The 15,885-nt window shown below is 48.9% G+C and overlaps 1 protein-coding gene across 4 annotated transcripts in view; it reads right to left on the minus strand.

The window, feature by feature from the left end:
* The window catches only part of PPM1L (protein phosphatase, Mg2+/Mn2+ dependent 1L), an 84,373-nt gene that overhangs the window by 9,561 nt on the left and 58,927 nt on the right, over positions 1–15,885 (minus strand). For 3 of the 4 annotated variants that reach the window (XM_072042259.1, XM_027464653.3, XM_021279686.4), the window contains 2 exons: positions 10,803–10,977; positions 2,197–2,358 (listed from right to left, as the gene is read on the minus strand). In XM_072042259.1, the coding sequence (XP_071898360.1) occupies positions 2,197–2,358; positions 10,803–10,839 (199 nt within the window). In that variant the 5' untranslated portion in view covers positions 10,840–10,977. The remainder of the gene's footprint in view (positions 1–2,196; positions 2,359–10,802; positions 10,978–15,885) is intronic. The other variant, XM_072042257.1, reaches the window with a different exon arrangement.

Raw genomic sequence — 15,885 nt, forward strand, 5'->3', positions numbered from 1 at the left:
ACTGTCAACAAACCAATCACAAAATTTTAAGCTACAAAAATGCAGGGTGGGATCTGACTGACTGACCATCACCACGATTAAAGCTACTGCCAGTTGAAAATGTGTTACAGCATTTAGAGGTTGCTCGTACTAAGATAGGTTTTGCACTGATACCAATGACTGATCCAGCCAGTGCCTGGCCCGACTGCCTTAGCAAGGGAACGACACAGGGCCTCGAGGTCACAGCAGAATGGCAGCACCTTCAATTTCACGTGTGTGCCTTTGCGTGCCACTGTCTGCACTGATGCACAGCAGGATTTCCTCCAGCTTAACAGGAATCAAAAGTCAGAGTCCCTTGAGGACAACTGACTTGCGAAATGCCCAACACGGAGCATTAAAACACAACCAAGTTACACAAACTGCTGTCTATCTGCAGCTTGTCCCCTTTGGTGCTCTTCAAGATGTGGCTGTTCTTTGTAGTTATCAGAGTGTTTTCAGCTCCTGTTTTACCCTTCTGCGACTCCACTTCAGCCAGGCAGCTGAATGAGCCCTGTCCAGCTGCTGCTGCGTGTTTGTAGGGCACCTGAGCTGCCCATTGCACAGCCACCTCCTCACCAGCACATGGATTTTCTTCAGAAGTGGTTAGAGCCGTAGTAACTCAGCGTGTAATGGTACGTATGTATTGGAATGACAGGGGAAGCAAAACGCAATTAGGCAGAGGCAGTTTAAGCACACATTACACACACAATTAGAGGACAGCACTGCTGCCATCCGTTACTGTGCTCACAGAGAGGGAGCTGATGCTGACTCGCTGGAGTGTGCTTATGCCAGCCTCTGTATGCAGTGCTGCTGCGTACAAAGTGACTCTTCAGTAGGCAACAGGTGAGTAAATCCATTAAGTTATTACGCTAGCTGGAGTATTTCTTGTTCAGCTGCAGGTAATTATAATGTTTGCCTGTCTATTAAATTAGCTTCTTCCAAAGTTGGAAATTCCTGCAGAAATCCAGGTTCATTTTACATGTTGCTGTGTTATAAAGCCTCATTTCAACATAAACAATAAACAACCATTAAGTGAAGGCCTTCTCTAAGTGAACAACTGTGCAGAGCACCTGGCTGATGCTAAAGGAGGCCTCGGGAAGTTGAACTGCTAAATGGAAAACTCTCCAGTTTTTATGAATACATCTCCCAGGTACGCAGCTGGAGCAAAGCGAGACCAAGATTTTCCCACTCCTTCTTCTTAGGATCTGTAAACTTTTTATGTCCCCTTGGGGAACTTACACGACCTTGGGTCTCTCTGTAGCAGCAGAAGAATCGCAATGCTCTCACGCTTCCTCAGCGATAAAAGCAAACTGAGCAGGCAGGCATTTGACACGTACAGGCATTTATACTGGTGTGGGCATACTGATAACCTGCAGCTTTTAAAAATGCTTTACGCTCAGGGAGAAATGTGTTATTTCCACTTTATAGATGAAGAATTTGAGGCAGAGAAACAATGCATCTCTAGAGGCAACGCTCATCAGTAGGTTTAGCACTTTTTTCTTTATCAAATAATTCCCTGCTGCAGGCTGCTGTGGGAGCCACACCAGAAACGGGTTCAAAAGAGGCTCTGACAAACTCGTGGAGAATTGGCTGTTACTCCAAATGTAACTGCTAGCCCAGGGGGTCGCTGAAGTGACAGGGTAAGCAAGCTAGGAAGATTCACTGTGGAAAGATTACTGTTTCTGTACTGCTGCAACATACATTTGTGCTTATTAACAGCGATTATATGGGAATGAAAAATAGTTGTAAAGAATTAGATTCGTGCTCTGCTTATTTTAGCAACTAAACCTCGCTGAGGTTCAGACCCAGCCTCTTAGATGAGGGCTGCTGCCACGATGCGGCTGTGAGGGGGCTGTGTGAGGGGGCTGTGTGAGGGGGCTGCTGCTGGTTGTTAACGTGCTCCCCGCAGGGGCACTGGCCAGGACAGCACACTGGCTGTTGCAGACGAAGGCTGCTCTTCTTACTTTGACACCACCTCATCAAGGCAGAGGCCAGTTGCTTCCATTTGTCTGCACTGTGAGCCCCTCCGAGCAGAGCTGTGTTAATAATGGAAGGGGTTTTCTGCTGATTCCTCGCTCTAGTACTCTCGGTGTCTCACAGGGGAGAAGGCTGCATTATTGACAGAGGAGAGAAAATAAAGATGAACCCTCAATCCGGAGCACAAACGCTGTAACTCACCAGCTCTTTTAATCCTCTTCCTCTCCTTCAGCTGGTAGGGCTTGTGGTCGTGGGACAGGGGGATGGCGTTCCCGTCCTTGTCACACAGCACTCCCCGCGAGTCGCCGACGTTGGCCACCGTGAGCTCTTTATCCGACAGCAGCGCAATCAGACAAGTCGTACCTGGGGAACGGATGAAGGCAAGGGGAAGCAGAAACCATTACAGAGGATACAAAGATCTGCAGTTACGCTGCAAGTTTTCTCCAACATATACCTGCAAATTTGCTTCAAATATCAGTGCCGGGGAGCAGGCTGTCATCACACCTGGCAGCTTTCTTCTAACGCTACTTAGTCTGTTAGATTTCCTCTCTTATCAGCTGGTTTTACCGAGTCATTCCCTACTCAGGCTATCTCACACTGTTGTTGTTTTTGGACAGACGTTACCCTGCGTCCTGCTGCGGTGGGCACTTAGCTCAGCATTCACTGCCTGCTTCTGCAGGTAGGCGACTGGGGGTGAGGCTGAAAATAAACTCAGGGGTTTCATGCTCAGATAGGAAAAATGACTAGCAGGAAAGCGTTCTTCAGATCTGTGATTTGGGGGAAGAGCTCAGGGGGAAGAGAGGTTTCCAGTCTCTGAGCGCTGCCTTTTCCTGATGGCCAAGAAGAGCAGCAGGGGACAGAAATGTGTCTCGCAGCAGAGCCCCCGCACAGCTTCCGTGAACGGGAGCTACTGCACGTGGCTGCGTGCTCAGTGTGACGCTAGGAGACAGCAAACCTGCTAAAACTGCTGCTGGGAGGAAGGCTACAATCTTAAGGATGATTTATTGAAAAAAGAAAATGATTTGACGTTGTTAATTACTTTAACCTTTAAACACACAGAGCATTTAGTCAGTCGTTGACCACAGGCACGGTACTAAGTGGCAGGGAAACACTGGAAAAAATGGGCTGTTCTCAAGGTACTGACACCAGGGGTTTGGTTTTCCTCATTCAACTGGTGTGGAGCAGAGCGGATGCCATTAGGAACGTGCCTTTTGTACACTTTGCCCTCGTAGCCAGTGTGATATGAGCTGCATTAATGAAAACTCCAGCTAATAGAAATACTCCTGCACCAGCTTTGGTGTCGCAATTTCATTCGTATGTTAGAACAGAAAGATGACAAGTGACTGAGGTTTGATACATACACCCATAAACATTAAAAGGGAACGTTCCTGACACGTGGGTTTCATTACAACGCACTCCTGAAGTTATGGCACACTTCTTACAAAAGGCACTCCAGCATCCTTCACCAGTAAATTAAATTCATTTCGTGGCTGCTTTCTTTTCCTTTTACATGATCGAGGGAAGCACATGGCTGAGTTTTCACCTCCGTTGTTCATTTCCATCTAATTATTCATTAACACGAGGCACCCACCCTTGCTGCATAGCAGAGACTGACAGGGAAAGCGGCACCAGCTGGGCAAGAGATGGAGATGGGCAGGATGCAAAAAACTGCTCCGACACGGGCTTCTTTGATGTCTGCGTGGCTCTGCCAGGAGGGAGGCAGAGAGGAATCCCTGAGGGGGCACAGAGGGCACGAGCAGGGCCCTCAGGCAGCAGCGTGCCGCAGAGCAGTGTGTCTGTGTGTGTGGTTTAACCCGACCAAGAAGCAGCTCTAAGGAGAATGCCAACACCCGGGCGTGCCAGCACAGCCCTGGGCGGCTGCCTGAGCTCTGGTTTTGCCCGTGGGGAGCTCTGCTCAGGCCCAAGCCCACGCTGCTCCCCTCAGCCTGAACTCCCACGGCTGCAGCTTGTTGCGGTGCTGCCCAAAACGAGAATCAAGAGCTGAGTCTTGCCGTTCCCACATCAGTGGTGGAATATCCCACGGCTGGGATAAATATAATAGCCAGCAATAAACAATTTGTTTTTAGACGCGCTGCGTGCTGGGGAATTTATTTTTTAACTTAACGGTCTGTCTCGCACAGCTTTAAACCAAAAACCCCTTTTCAGAACACAGGCACACACACAGCGATTATTTTGTGCAATCGGCTGACGCTTCGCAGACCCAAAGGGGCACAGTTTGTTGCCAACCCCTGCTTGCTGCACAGCCTAATGGCCTGGAAACAGCAGGACCCAGAGGAACCTGGCCCCAGGCTCACCCCAGGCACCCCAAGTGCAGGGCTCCTGCTGCCAGGACACAAGTGCCAGCCCTGCTGGGAGTGGCCCTGCCCTCAGCACAGGGGAGAGCAAAATGAAGAGCCCCCTCCTGCCCTGCAGAGCGCCAGCAGCACGGGGCTCGCTGCTCGTACAGGCAGGAGAGGAACTCCCACGTGTCCTGCTCAGGGAAGCACGGCACAGCCCCGATGTTCGGGCAGCACACCGCTCCACAAGCAGGAGCCTTAAAAAAGGTGACTTTGCAGGCAGTCTCCGTGGATATACGACCTGTGTGTACGGAAGAGGATGAGAAGCTGAGCCAGGAGCCAGCCTGCGATGGGATTGATGAAGGATGAAGCTCGCACTGCTCGGCCTGCGCCGTGCTCTGCCTGGTGGCTGGGCCAGCGCCAGGCCCTGACCCCCCTGTGCCACCTGATTTCACTGTTTTCTTTTCCAGCTATTTTTATTTCAGCCGTTTAACCTTGTGCAGAGTTGGGAACCGCTGCGCTCTTGTCAGTCGCCTCAGATGTAACACGAGTGCACAAGGGAAAATTCCCAGCAGAAAGGGCCCAGAACTGACCGCGTGGTGGACTGGTTCCTCGAAGCAGCTGCCTGAATAGTGCCCTGCTACACCATTTAAAAGGAAAACCACCAGAAAATGTAAAACCTGGAGCACGCTGCCTGCACAGATGGGGTGGGGCAGGAGGGCAGGTTGGGGGCAAGGCAGCAGCGCTCCAGCACGGCCTCAAGCCAACGGTTTATTGAATGTACAGAGAAATAAAAGAAATGAGAAACAAGAGATATAGAAGGAGCTGGAGGGGCCTGGTGAACAGAAATGTTAGCCAGGGGGTGTTTGGTGCCCCCACATGAGGGGGGTTGGGCTCATGGCCGTGAGACGAGGCAGCAAGGAGGGCAGGGCAGGCTCCTGCCTCCCACTGGGCAGGAGCAGCGAGGTTACAGCACCAGGATCCTGTAACGCCACCTTCGTGTGCCCTGGGGATGAGCCACCAGCTGCAACCCAAAGCCATAAAAATAAATTCATTCCCCGCTGCTTACCTACCAGGTAAGCAAAGATCAATCAGGCAGCAGACATCCCTGTGTCATCCGCACCGGGGCCGCGAGGAGACCTCACAACATCCACACAGGATGAAAATCCTTCATCAAGGATGTTACGGCAGGCCGAGCTAATTGTGCTCATTAGCGCTCCTTCACCCACTGCTCCTTTAGAGGTCATTCAAGTGTTGAAATCGTTTACAATTGCTCTTAGCAAAAGCCACACGGATTAGAGAAAATGTTACTGCAATTTCCAAAACAGCGCCCGGTTCTGCCCCACCACCAGGATGACACAGGCTGCCACCCTCACAGCACCCTTCAAAACCAAACCTGCATTTTTAAGGTGCCCGACTGCCTTCCTCCAAAGTTCTTGCACGGTGGCTGGGGCCGAGCAGAGCACCCAGCACGCAGACGTTTGTCCTTGAGTCCCCTTGGCGCTGGTGTTTCCTCCGAGCGAGCAGTGCCGGCCTCTTCCAGTGGTTAAATAAATCGTTCTGCAAACATCTGCGCTGTAAAGCACAGGCCTGAAAATAACCTTTCTGAAAAACGCGAAGTCTCAGAGTTTCTTAATCATCTCAGCATCACATTTTTTCCCTACGATTAGAAGAATGACGTATTTTAAAACAGATGAAAAGAAACCCCGTGCTTACAGACCTACAGAAATCACGTTCAGCCTCTACGATCACAGCTCAGCTCCCACCCTGAGACGATCCCTACCTGCCTGTGCGACACCACTTCAAGATTTGGTGTTTGAAACAGAGAACTGCCTTGTGCTCCCGTTCAGCCCTGTCCTGTTCTCTCCATTAAGCCATAATTCGCTACCAGCACCCGGTGCTGCTCACCCCGACCACACCAGGCTCAGCTACAGCGCTCTGGGATGTGCCCACAGACAGAGACTCAGATGCTGAGTCTCTCCATCACAGCACGATGAATCTCTCGTCCTTGTGAACAATCACCCGAACGCAGGAGGAATGAATCTCCAGTTCCATTCTGAAGTCCATTTCTTGGCATTGCTCTGATATTTAGTTTCACCTCGGCACCACGCCCAGCGGTTGAATACATCAGAAGTAGAAATACCCACCAAGGGGATGCAAGGAGCCTTCCAACCCCCGAGTCCTGGCGTCAGCAGCAGCAAAAATTATTAATGTGAATCTGGAGCGCTCAGGACGAAGCTGTGAGGTTTTCACCTGGCAAGACGAAGGCATTGCCTGGAGAGGACAGCACTGAACTGTTCCAAGGAAGAGCAGGATCAAACATTTTAAACAAACCAAAGCTACATGGCTTTACGGCAGGATTTGGGCACAGCCTGCTTAGCTAAAATTTGTCTCTAATTCCATCACATCGTCTGGAGCCACTACCAGGGCTTCCCAAAGGTTCACGCAGGAAGGTGACTGAGTTTCGGGTCTGACTTTTATCAGTAACACCAACTGCAACAAAGGCCTGGGGCTGCCCTGGGGAATTCACGCCATGCACGTCCTTCAGGTGCCAGCCTGTCCGCTGAATGTCAGCTCCCAGGTCATTCAGAAGCCGTCCCCCTGGTGGCTGCCACAAAATATCTCATGAAGACTCGTGCAGAGATGGGATGAGGAAAGTGGTGATCGTCAGGCTCTCAGGGTAACAATTCTTACTGGGATCCTCTGCCTCTGCCAGTGCTGGGCTCAGGCAGGGATTTAAGCTCTGGGGAGTCACCGCTGCGGAAATTGTGCTCTGCTATGTCCCCATGGACCAGCCCCGTGTGTCAAGGAGCAGCCAAACATGTACCAAAAGCAGGCTCCCAGAATTTTAAGACTTTTTTTTTTTTTTTAATAACGTGGCTGCAGCAAACCCAAAAGATTTCTTCCTGCATTTGTAACATGCACGAGCTATCGTGTGATAAATACCATGGGGGCGAAAATAACTTACTGTAGCTTGGCTGCGATGTGGCACGATGATGGCTTTACCTGATCAAACTTCTTGCAGTGGAAAAAAAATGATGTTTCCCCAGCAAGGTGTTCATTCTCCCAAATTACAGCATGTATTCCCAGAGCTCCCACACTAACCTGGACATTTGTGTGAGAGAAATGGATTCACCAGCCTACTGGGGTGAAGCTGAACCTTGGATATTTTTGCTTTTCTGTTCACCTGCCAGAAGCAGCCAAAGCTCCTGGGCCGGGACCTGGGCAGACCGGTGTCAGGCTGCGTCTTCTTGCAGGTCCTGAAGCCAGAAGGAATCCTGAGTCTTGGATTTACACTCAGGGCCACTTGTTCCAGAGCCCAGGAGGCACAGAAACCCAGCCTGGGCTTCTGCAAGGCACGGGAACAGAGGCTGAGCAGGAGAATCGATTGAATTCATCATCCACCCATCGTGTGCTAACTCCTGCAGGGCCACAGGGTGGCAAACACCTCATGTGCTGGGCACGTTGGGTGCAGGCGGAGCACAGAGCACAGACCCCACCTCATTCAGACGCGCTGCAGCACGCCGTAGTGCTAATGGGCGCGTTTTAGCTCAGCAGAAAATAAATTCTGTTGCTAAGACGGGAGCATTCGGGCACTTTGGGACGTGAGCTGCTAGCGTAAAACCACTCCTTACGGAAACAAACTGCTGACACGAGCAGTTTCACTCATTCAGTGGCACTGAAAGATGGGCTGGAGGAGGAAAAGGTGAGCAAAGGGCTGAAAATGGAGCCATCCACGACAAGGACAGCGGGGACAGCTGCTTGTGCTCCTGTCTGCCGAGCTGGATTCCCTGGCTCCCTTTGGACACGAGCGCTTCGTGGTGAGGCAAAATGAAATTTGTCTTTTTTTTTTTTGTTACCCGGGGAGAGCGGCCACCCGTCACAGCACAAACTATCAGCAGATCGCCCAGCAGGCTGGAGCCAACTGGCACGCAAGAGCTCAATGCCAAAATACCTTCAAGTATCCCAAAATTTCATTTGTACAGCAGTTGCTGACCACCCCAGAGAGGGGAGATGCCGTAGGTAGGCGGAACAGGATTTACATCCAACAGCGCTTCAGAGGGAGGAAAATATCCTTGCCCAAAATTACCCCAGCCGTAGCAAGCCAAGAGCGGCACTTTTTAAACGAAGGGATTTAGAGATTAGGAGAGGATTTGTACCCATCTGTCACGCTGGGCCTGCTTTCATCTTACCAAGCTTTCTTAGTCAAACTTCACTAAAAATCTTGTCAACATTTGACTATTTTTAGATGAACTCCCTGCGTTTGGTAGCTCTGGGACCCCGAGCTCCTGACAGGGAAGATTTACAGGAAGGCGTTACGGCGTCCAGCCCTCCGAAGCTGCACATTGTTACTAACATCACACGCCGTGCTCTAACGGCTCAATTAACAGGCACAATTGCACCAGAAGCCCAGGCTGGTTTAGCACAGCTCTGTTTTCACCTGGGAAATGGATGCAGAGGAATCCTACATGCAGAAGAGATGTTTGTGACCTCTGAAATGATGGAGCGAGGACAAGGAACAGGAGAAATTAGTTCAGACCCATTTGAGAAGTGCTTTTCCCTCGAGCACACCACTGACTACAGCATCTAAGTACAACACCCAGCAGCGTGCCTCCGAGCAATCAGCCAGCTCAAATTGAGGATTTTAATTTACAACAAGGCGCACTCGCTGTTTGGGATGCGTGTGTACACCGAGACCTTTCTAAACTCAGTATTTACGTAGCTCCTAATTTCTACATCGTTGTTTTATTGTGAGATATAAATCCCCAGTGTGTGTTTGGAGCAGCTTACTCTTTATTTGCTCTGCACAAACATGCAGCTTTCCATACAGAAAAATGCTTTCTCCTTATCCTGACAGGAGCTGGTAATTTTCTCCCCTGTACCCTTCCCTTCCTAACAAACTCCTATCAATCAAACTGACTACAGAAATAAAGGGACTGAACCAGCGTGACCAAGAAAGATCTGCAGGAGCCACCGGGCTGATAAATTCGCTGTTCAAAATATAAACAGAAGCGACGGAAAGCAACAACTTCCAAAGCTTGTTTTTTATGCATCATTAAAAGCAGGAGGTACCTGATGAAAAAGACAACCCATGCCCATCTGTTAACCGTGCTGTCCTTCAAGAACTCACACGACTCCGAGCTCCTTCAGCACAGGAGCACATGAGTGGGCTGCAAATGGCACCGCGAGCTGCCTGAGAGCTCCTGAGATCAAAGGAGTTCAAGAGAATCAGGCTTATTTACTGGGGGAGAGCGCAAACTGGTTGATAAAGGACGAGAGCACTGTAATTACTTCAAGTTCCTAAAGCTCACAGTCCTCTAAGTACCCAGAGCACGCAGTCGGCAAATGGCATTTTAAGTTGCTCGAGCGTTTGAGATCAAAGTAGCTTAAGAGAACGATATGGATAGTGCGGGGGAGGCTGAGCAGGAGGCTGAACACAGCTGGGAAGTGGTTCCAGCATTTTAAGCAGTTCAGGCCACTACAGCCTAAGTCCAGAGTAACAGGAGAAAATGCCATAGGCTTGCTGCTGCTTGGCTCTCCAGAGCTGGGCTAGGGGAGATGAACTCAGGGGATGGGGATTTTAGCAGTGCCATCTAGCAAGGGCCAAACACAACAGTGATCCACCTGGAGGGGTATCTGGCAAACGTGAGCTAAAAGGGATGAAAAACCTGGTTATGAGTTTTAGGCTTCTGGCTAAAACAGCTGGAAGAAAAACCTTGAGTTATGCTCAGAACGGTTCCCAAAGGGCACTGTGTTGCCAGCTACGGCCAAAGGGGAAACAGAACAAGAAAGTACCAGGGACTAAGAAAATCCACTCTCTACCATGAATATTAATTGAGCAGTAACACTTCTAACTGTACTTTTTGTAGTAAAAAAAAAAAACAACACTTTTTTTCCTAGTAGAAAGTGTTAGCTGCACCTAAGAAAGCCACCATATACCTAGACTGTCAAGGCAGAAATATCAGAAGCAAAGAACCCCGTAACTGCACTACTAAAATGCCTCTGACACTCTACCAGTTGTCTATTTTTGACTACCCACACCCATCACGTCACAGTCAAAAATCAGTTTCCGTGACTCCCCAGTACACTCTTGGCTAGGCAAGTCCAAAACTAAGTCGTGAAGAAGAACCCAGTGACGTGCAGGACGTGCATTTAACAAGAACATTGTAACAGGCTGCAAAATCCTTCCAAACTGCATTGTGTGACTCGGTCACACAGCTCGCGGAGACAATGCAAAACACATGGCTCCACCACCAACATCTGTAGGTTACAAAGAACAGAGCGTTGGTACGATAACTTCCTTTCAGCTATTTAGGATGCAAATCACCAAAGTGGATTTTTTTCTCCTAAATTAACCTGATTTTAGGAGAAAAATGTTTCACTGAAGCACCTCAAACCTTTAAGGACAGAGTTCAATTTGCCAACACGAGCCCTAGTAGTCTGAAGAACATCTGGAAGTGGGCAACTTGTTTTCAGTAAAACCTCACTTAGGAATAAATAAAACCATACCTGCTTCATCATAGGATACGGTCAGTTTTTCCAGCATTTCTCGATCAATTGATAAAATCTGCTGTTCCAGGATGGTCTGGTAAGACAGCACGCTGTTCTCCTTGTCCTTCTCATAGTCTTGCAGGTGTTGCTTTAGGACTTCAGGCAGCCGGGACTTCACGTATTCAGCTGCTGACTGTAGAAAAGAAGCAAACGTTTAACCAGGACCTTTTCTTTTTGAAAAGCTTCATGCGTATCCAGAGCACTTTTTTTATTATTATTTATTTTACAGCATTTTCAAATGTTACTCCTCACAATAAATACTCCCAGTACTACCAACTCCAGTATCAGATGATCAAAAAGAGTCTCCTCAGCTGCTATGGATACATAACCGGGTTAGGACAGGAAGCCCCAAATAAATCTTTAATAGCATTAAAAACCAACGTACAGATACACATCCAAAGATAGAAAATTATTCCTTTTTTTTTTTTTTTCTGTGACTGCTCAAAGCCGTAAGAAAACAGAAATTAACACAAGGTGGCATGGTTGTACCAACGTTAGGGAGTCTTACGCAGAAAATGCAGAGGGCAGTGAGCACCAAGGGCTCCTGCCCCTGGGCAGTGGCTCCTTCCTGGCTTTCCAGCAGCGATACAAACCCAGCTGGACAGGAGGGATGTGGCGAAGGCTGCTGCCCCGTGCTCTGCCTTTCCTGCCAACTCCCAGGCAGGGGAGAAAAATGAATGGTGAAAAGGTTAGATTAATCCAGGGAGCGGCCACAAGTTGCCCTGCTCAGCAGCACGTTCTCCTGGGCTTATATTTAGTTTTCCAAAGTCAATTGCTGATTAAATTTCAACCTTAAAATATCACTGAAGTTGTGGTCAATTTATCTGCAGGCTAAGCCACGGGAGACGAATGAAATTATTGTAGGGAAAGCAGAGGAGCTCTCCCCAGGAGCACCACACAGCCCCCATTACAGTTCCATCAGTTTCCTTCCCAGGGAAGGCCCAAAGAGGTGCCGGGTGCAGGCCTGGATATTTCGTGTTCCTCCAAGAAGAGGTTTTGCTCTGCACAGGGGCATTTGGGGCTCTCCCACTGCCTTTCCACAAAGTCATTTTCAGGATTAAATCACAATTTTGGGAGAATGTACCAAAAACATGGTCTTGTTCACGCAGGGGGCTCTGCGCTCTGTGCCCGCAGCAGCTGGGGCAGCTCACGCTTAATAAAAGCCACGTGAAACAGAGTAAAATTTGCCTGCTTCTTTTATAAAACTGCAGGTCTGTTTTCCCTCTGAAGCTCCCTTCTCCAGCTGAACAGAAGGCTGACTTTAATAGCTCCATTGATTTTAAGGCATTTCATTCGGCCACAGAAAGCTACTGCTTTATGTTGTGTACCTGCGAGGTAATACACTTGCAGAGCTGATTCACCAAAATCACATTTTTCTCGAGTTACGGGGAAAAAAAAGCCTGCACAAAACAAAAACCACATCAGGAGATGCTAAAACCCCTCCCTGTGCAGGAACCCAAGCCTCACAAGCCCCCACATCCTCATGTAACTGCCCCACTTGCCCACGTTTCTCAGCACTCACTGCCTTACCTTGCTGCATGCAACTGGCGGTTTATACCAAAGGCAAAGAACTGAATCTCACGACAGCACAGGGGAAGAACGCGTTAGGAAGTGTTTATCAAGATCAGGTAGTTTCCAGCTGGATGGGCCAGACGGCATTAATTCAGCTACAGGTGGCTGGCTGGAACAAGTCCCTTACCAAGCTCTATCTTCAAAATGCAGAAGATGGTAAGATGCTGTTTGGAAAGGGTAAGTGTAGGGGCTCCTTTTAAAATAGCATAAAGGAGGAGAAACAGAATTACAGAGCAGTTTGTTTGTGCCTAAATAACGGAACAAAAGATCAATTGATTTCTAGGGATGAGAGAGCAGCAAGATTTGGAAGCCACAGAGAGCGAGGTGCTTCTCTCGGGGTTTATGGAGATGTTCATGTGGTTCGTAGCAGCTCTGTCCTGGGGAGCAAACCTTCCTTTGTCACTGCAGGCAGCACGCCCGTGCTCAAAAGCCCCAGCACTGCTGATACATCGTCAGCCCCAACACTGCTTTGGGAATCCAGAGCCTTTCATGTAAACGGGGATGCAGAATCCCATGCAGATTGAACATTTCAGAGATGTCCACGACCACCACACATCGCCAGCATCCCTTCTGACCCGCCAGGTGAGCTGGGAGCTGCCAGGGAAGCCCCAGTTGCTGTGCCACTGCCACTGCCTCTTGTTTGCTCCTCTCCAAGCTCCATCGTTTTATGGTCATGGAAACGATTTCCAACAGAGGAATGTGAAATATGTACTGAGCCCCCTTGGGATTCCACATTCCGTTGTACTCTTACACACATGCTTCTGGACTTACATCAACCACCCCAAACCCGACCCAACCCCACACTCACTTCTCACAGAAGCGTGCCCTTACCTTACACCTCACCCCGCCTCCAGGCCGGCTTCACGGGCAGATTCCTGCTTGAAGCAGAACCCAGCACCTTCACTCCCACTTCACCTTCTTTCCACACCGAACTACCCAGCCATAAAGCTTCAGGGGGTGTTGGTGACACCTCGGTCCCCTGCTGGGCATTTAGGACAGGAAAGCAGCAGTCAGGGGATATTTTTTGCAATCCCGTTGATGGGAGCTGCACTCACACAGGCAAACCGCCTCCTCACCCTGTTCGTGAGGAGGGGTTGATGGGGGCTGAAGGAGATCCAAAAATTCTGCCCTGGACCCAGGCGTGCACCTTACCGGAGTGGAGGGCAACACAGGGGCACGAGGTCCCAATCTGGCATCTCACGGGGCTGATGCTTTCCTCCATCAGCACGAGCCACAAATAACTCCTCTGAAGTCAGGGGAATTTTGCTAAGGCAAACCCCTTGGAAAAAGGACACGAAGCTATTAATAGCCATTGAAAAGGAAAACATGAGAGCAAAACATAATCTACTCTCGAGAGGATAATGCAGGATCTACCAATGGTGCTAGGACGAACATTTTGCCCTCTAAAGCCAGGAGCTATTTAAAGAACAAACAGGTCGAAAGAGACTCCAGAATAACATTTTCCCATAACCTAACTTTTGGTACAAGCAGCCTACCGGTTCTCTTTCAAAGTGTCTTTCTCTCCGAAGGAACTATCCAAGCAAATAATTTGCTATTGATCAGCCTGGATCCCAGGAAAGCCGTGCTCACAATGTGAAGCAAAAGCACGCCTTCAGAAGCGTTGCAGGACTCAGGAATTGCTCCCAGGAAGCTCAACGAGACCCAACACGACACCCACCACTATCATTTTGCAATCCACGCACCGCATATCGCCGTAGCAGGAAAAACATTAGCCTCACAAACATCTTTAGCTCATCAGCAGCTCCAGCATCACGAGAAAATTAACCTGATTCCGAGGAGATGCATAAAGTTCAAATTAGTATTCGCCCCGGATTGCCAGAGAGAGATGAAATCCATAATTACAGTAATCCACAGCTGCTTCCACTGTAGAAAATAACAAATTGCCCAGTGAGAACCGGTGTCCGTGAAACGGAAAGAAAAGGCCATCTGTTGTGGAGCTTCGCCCTGACTTCATGCCTCCAGCACGGAGAGCTCCATCCCCTCGGACACAGGATTTATGGCTACGAGCAACGCAAACAGCACCAAGCAAAGAGTGACAATAAAAATGAGGAGCGATGATGATTTACGGCTTTAAATTATGCATTTGAGCTTCTTCCCTGAGACAGCGCTTGTCACTCACTTCTTAAATAGATGTATTTAAACGTCCTCGACCGAGCAGCAAGGAAGGCAACACGCTGTGTAATGCAGAAATCAGCCTCCTGCTCCGCCGCCCACCGCCCCTGCTAGGCACAGGGAGGCACACGCGGTGCTGGCATGGGGCTCCTCCATCCAGGACCTGGATCAGAAGAGGTGAGGCTAAATGCAAAAGAATGATTTTCCATCTTCCGATGGGAGAAGGGACGGCAAAATCCGTGCTCATGTTTTTTTTTAAGAAAGAATTTTAATTAATTCGAATTAGCAAGAAGCACTCTGTGCTATAGGCAAGCAGTCACTCTGCAGCTAAGGACCAGGACTCGGGGCAGGGAGGGGTTTGTTGGAGATGACACCGTTGTTGGCAGAGCCACGAGGAGGGCTTCCGAATCGGGCCGTCTAATTCAAAGATTAATTTTATCAAAGCAAGGAGAACATTACAATTATCTCGTCTGACATCTCAAATCAGGAGGAGCACAGGACTGCTCTGTCTCATTGCTTGAAGAAGTCATTTAGAGAAATATCCACCTCTATTTGGGAGGCAGAGGATCTTCCACTGCCCTTGAAGTTAATTACCCTTCTTGTTAGTGAGCGATTTCACACAGCGCAGAAACCTTCACATAATTTCCAGTCTGAATCTGCCATTATCTACGACTTCCAGCCACTGAATCGAGTGAAATGTCTGCTCACCTGCATTGCTCTTTCTCATGCAAATGCATGCAAATTGATCCCGTCACCCCATTATCCTCCCATTGATAAACCAAATAAATGGAGCTCCTGAAGGCAAGTTGTTTTACGTCAAGTTAGCATGAGCATTTTCTGATCTCGTGGTTGATCCTTCAGTGGATGTGCTGCCACTTAGAGAGGGCGAAAATGTTCCCAGGTAACCCATCAGGATGACACGCCGCCAGAAGAAATCCAAGCCAGAGTGGATCAATTTTATTTGGTTGGCATCAAAACCAGGATTTATTCTGGTTCTTTAGGCAACTGCATCCATGCACCAAAAAGCAATGTTTAGTAAATATATTAAGAGCAATAAGAGGAGCTGTTACCCTGATAAAAGGAAATGCATTCGGACCGAAACTGCATATGAGCAGACACAAATTCTGAATCCTAATTGCGCTAGGAAGGCAATTATTATTCATGTCCTTTTTAGGAGAAAAATTAAAATGAGAAGGGAAATTAAACTGGAAATTAGCCCCAGACAAAGCTGTGATTTTAATGCTCCTGCTAGGCTTAACAAAGAAGCTGAAGCTTATTGTGAAGGGCTTGTGCTTTGCTAACCCTGGAAGACGCACACGGAGAGACACAAGGGACA

This window comes from Anas platyrhynchos, chromosome 9, assembly GCF_047663525.1.
Source record: "Anas platyrhynchos isolate ZD024472 breed Pekin duck chromosome 9, IASCAAS_PekinDuck_T2T, whole genome shotgun sequence".
NCBI lineage: Eukaryota > Metazoa > Chordata > Aves > Anseriformes > Anatidae > Anas > Anas platyrhynchos.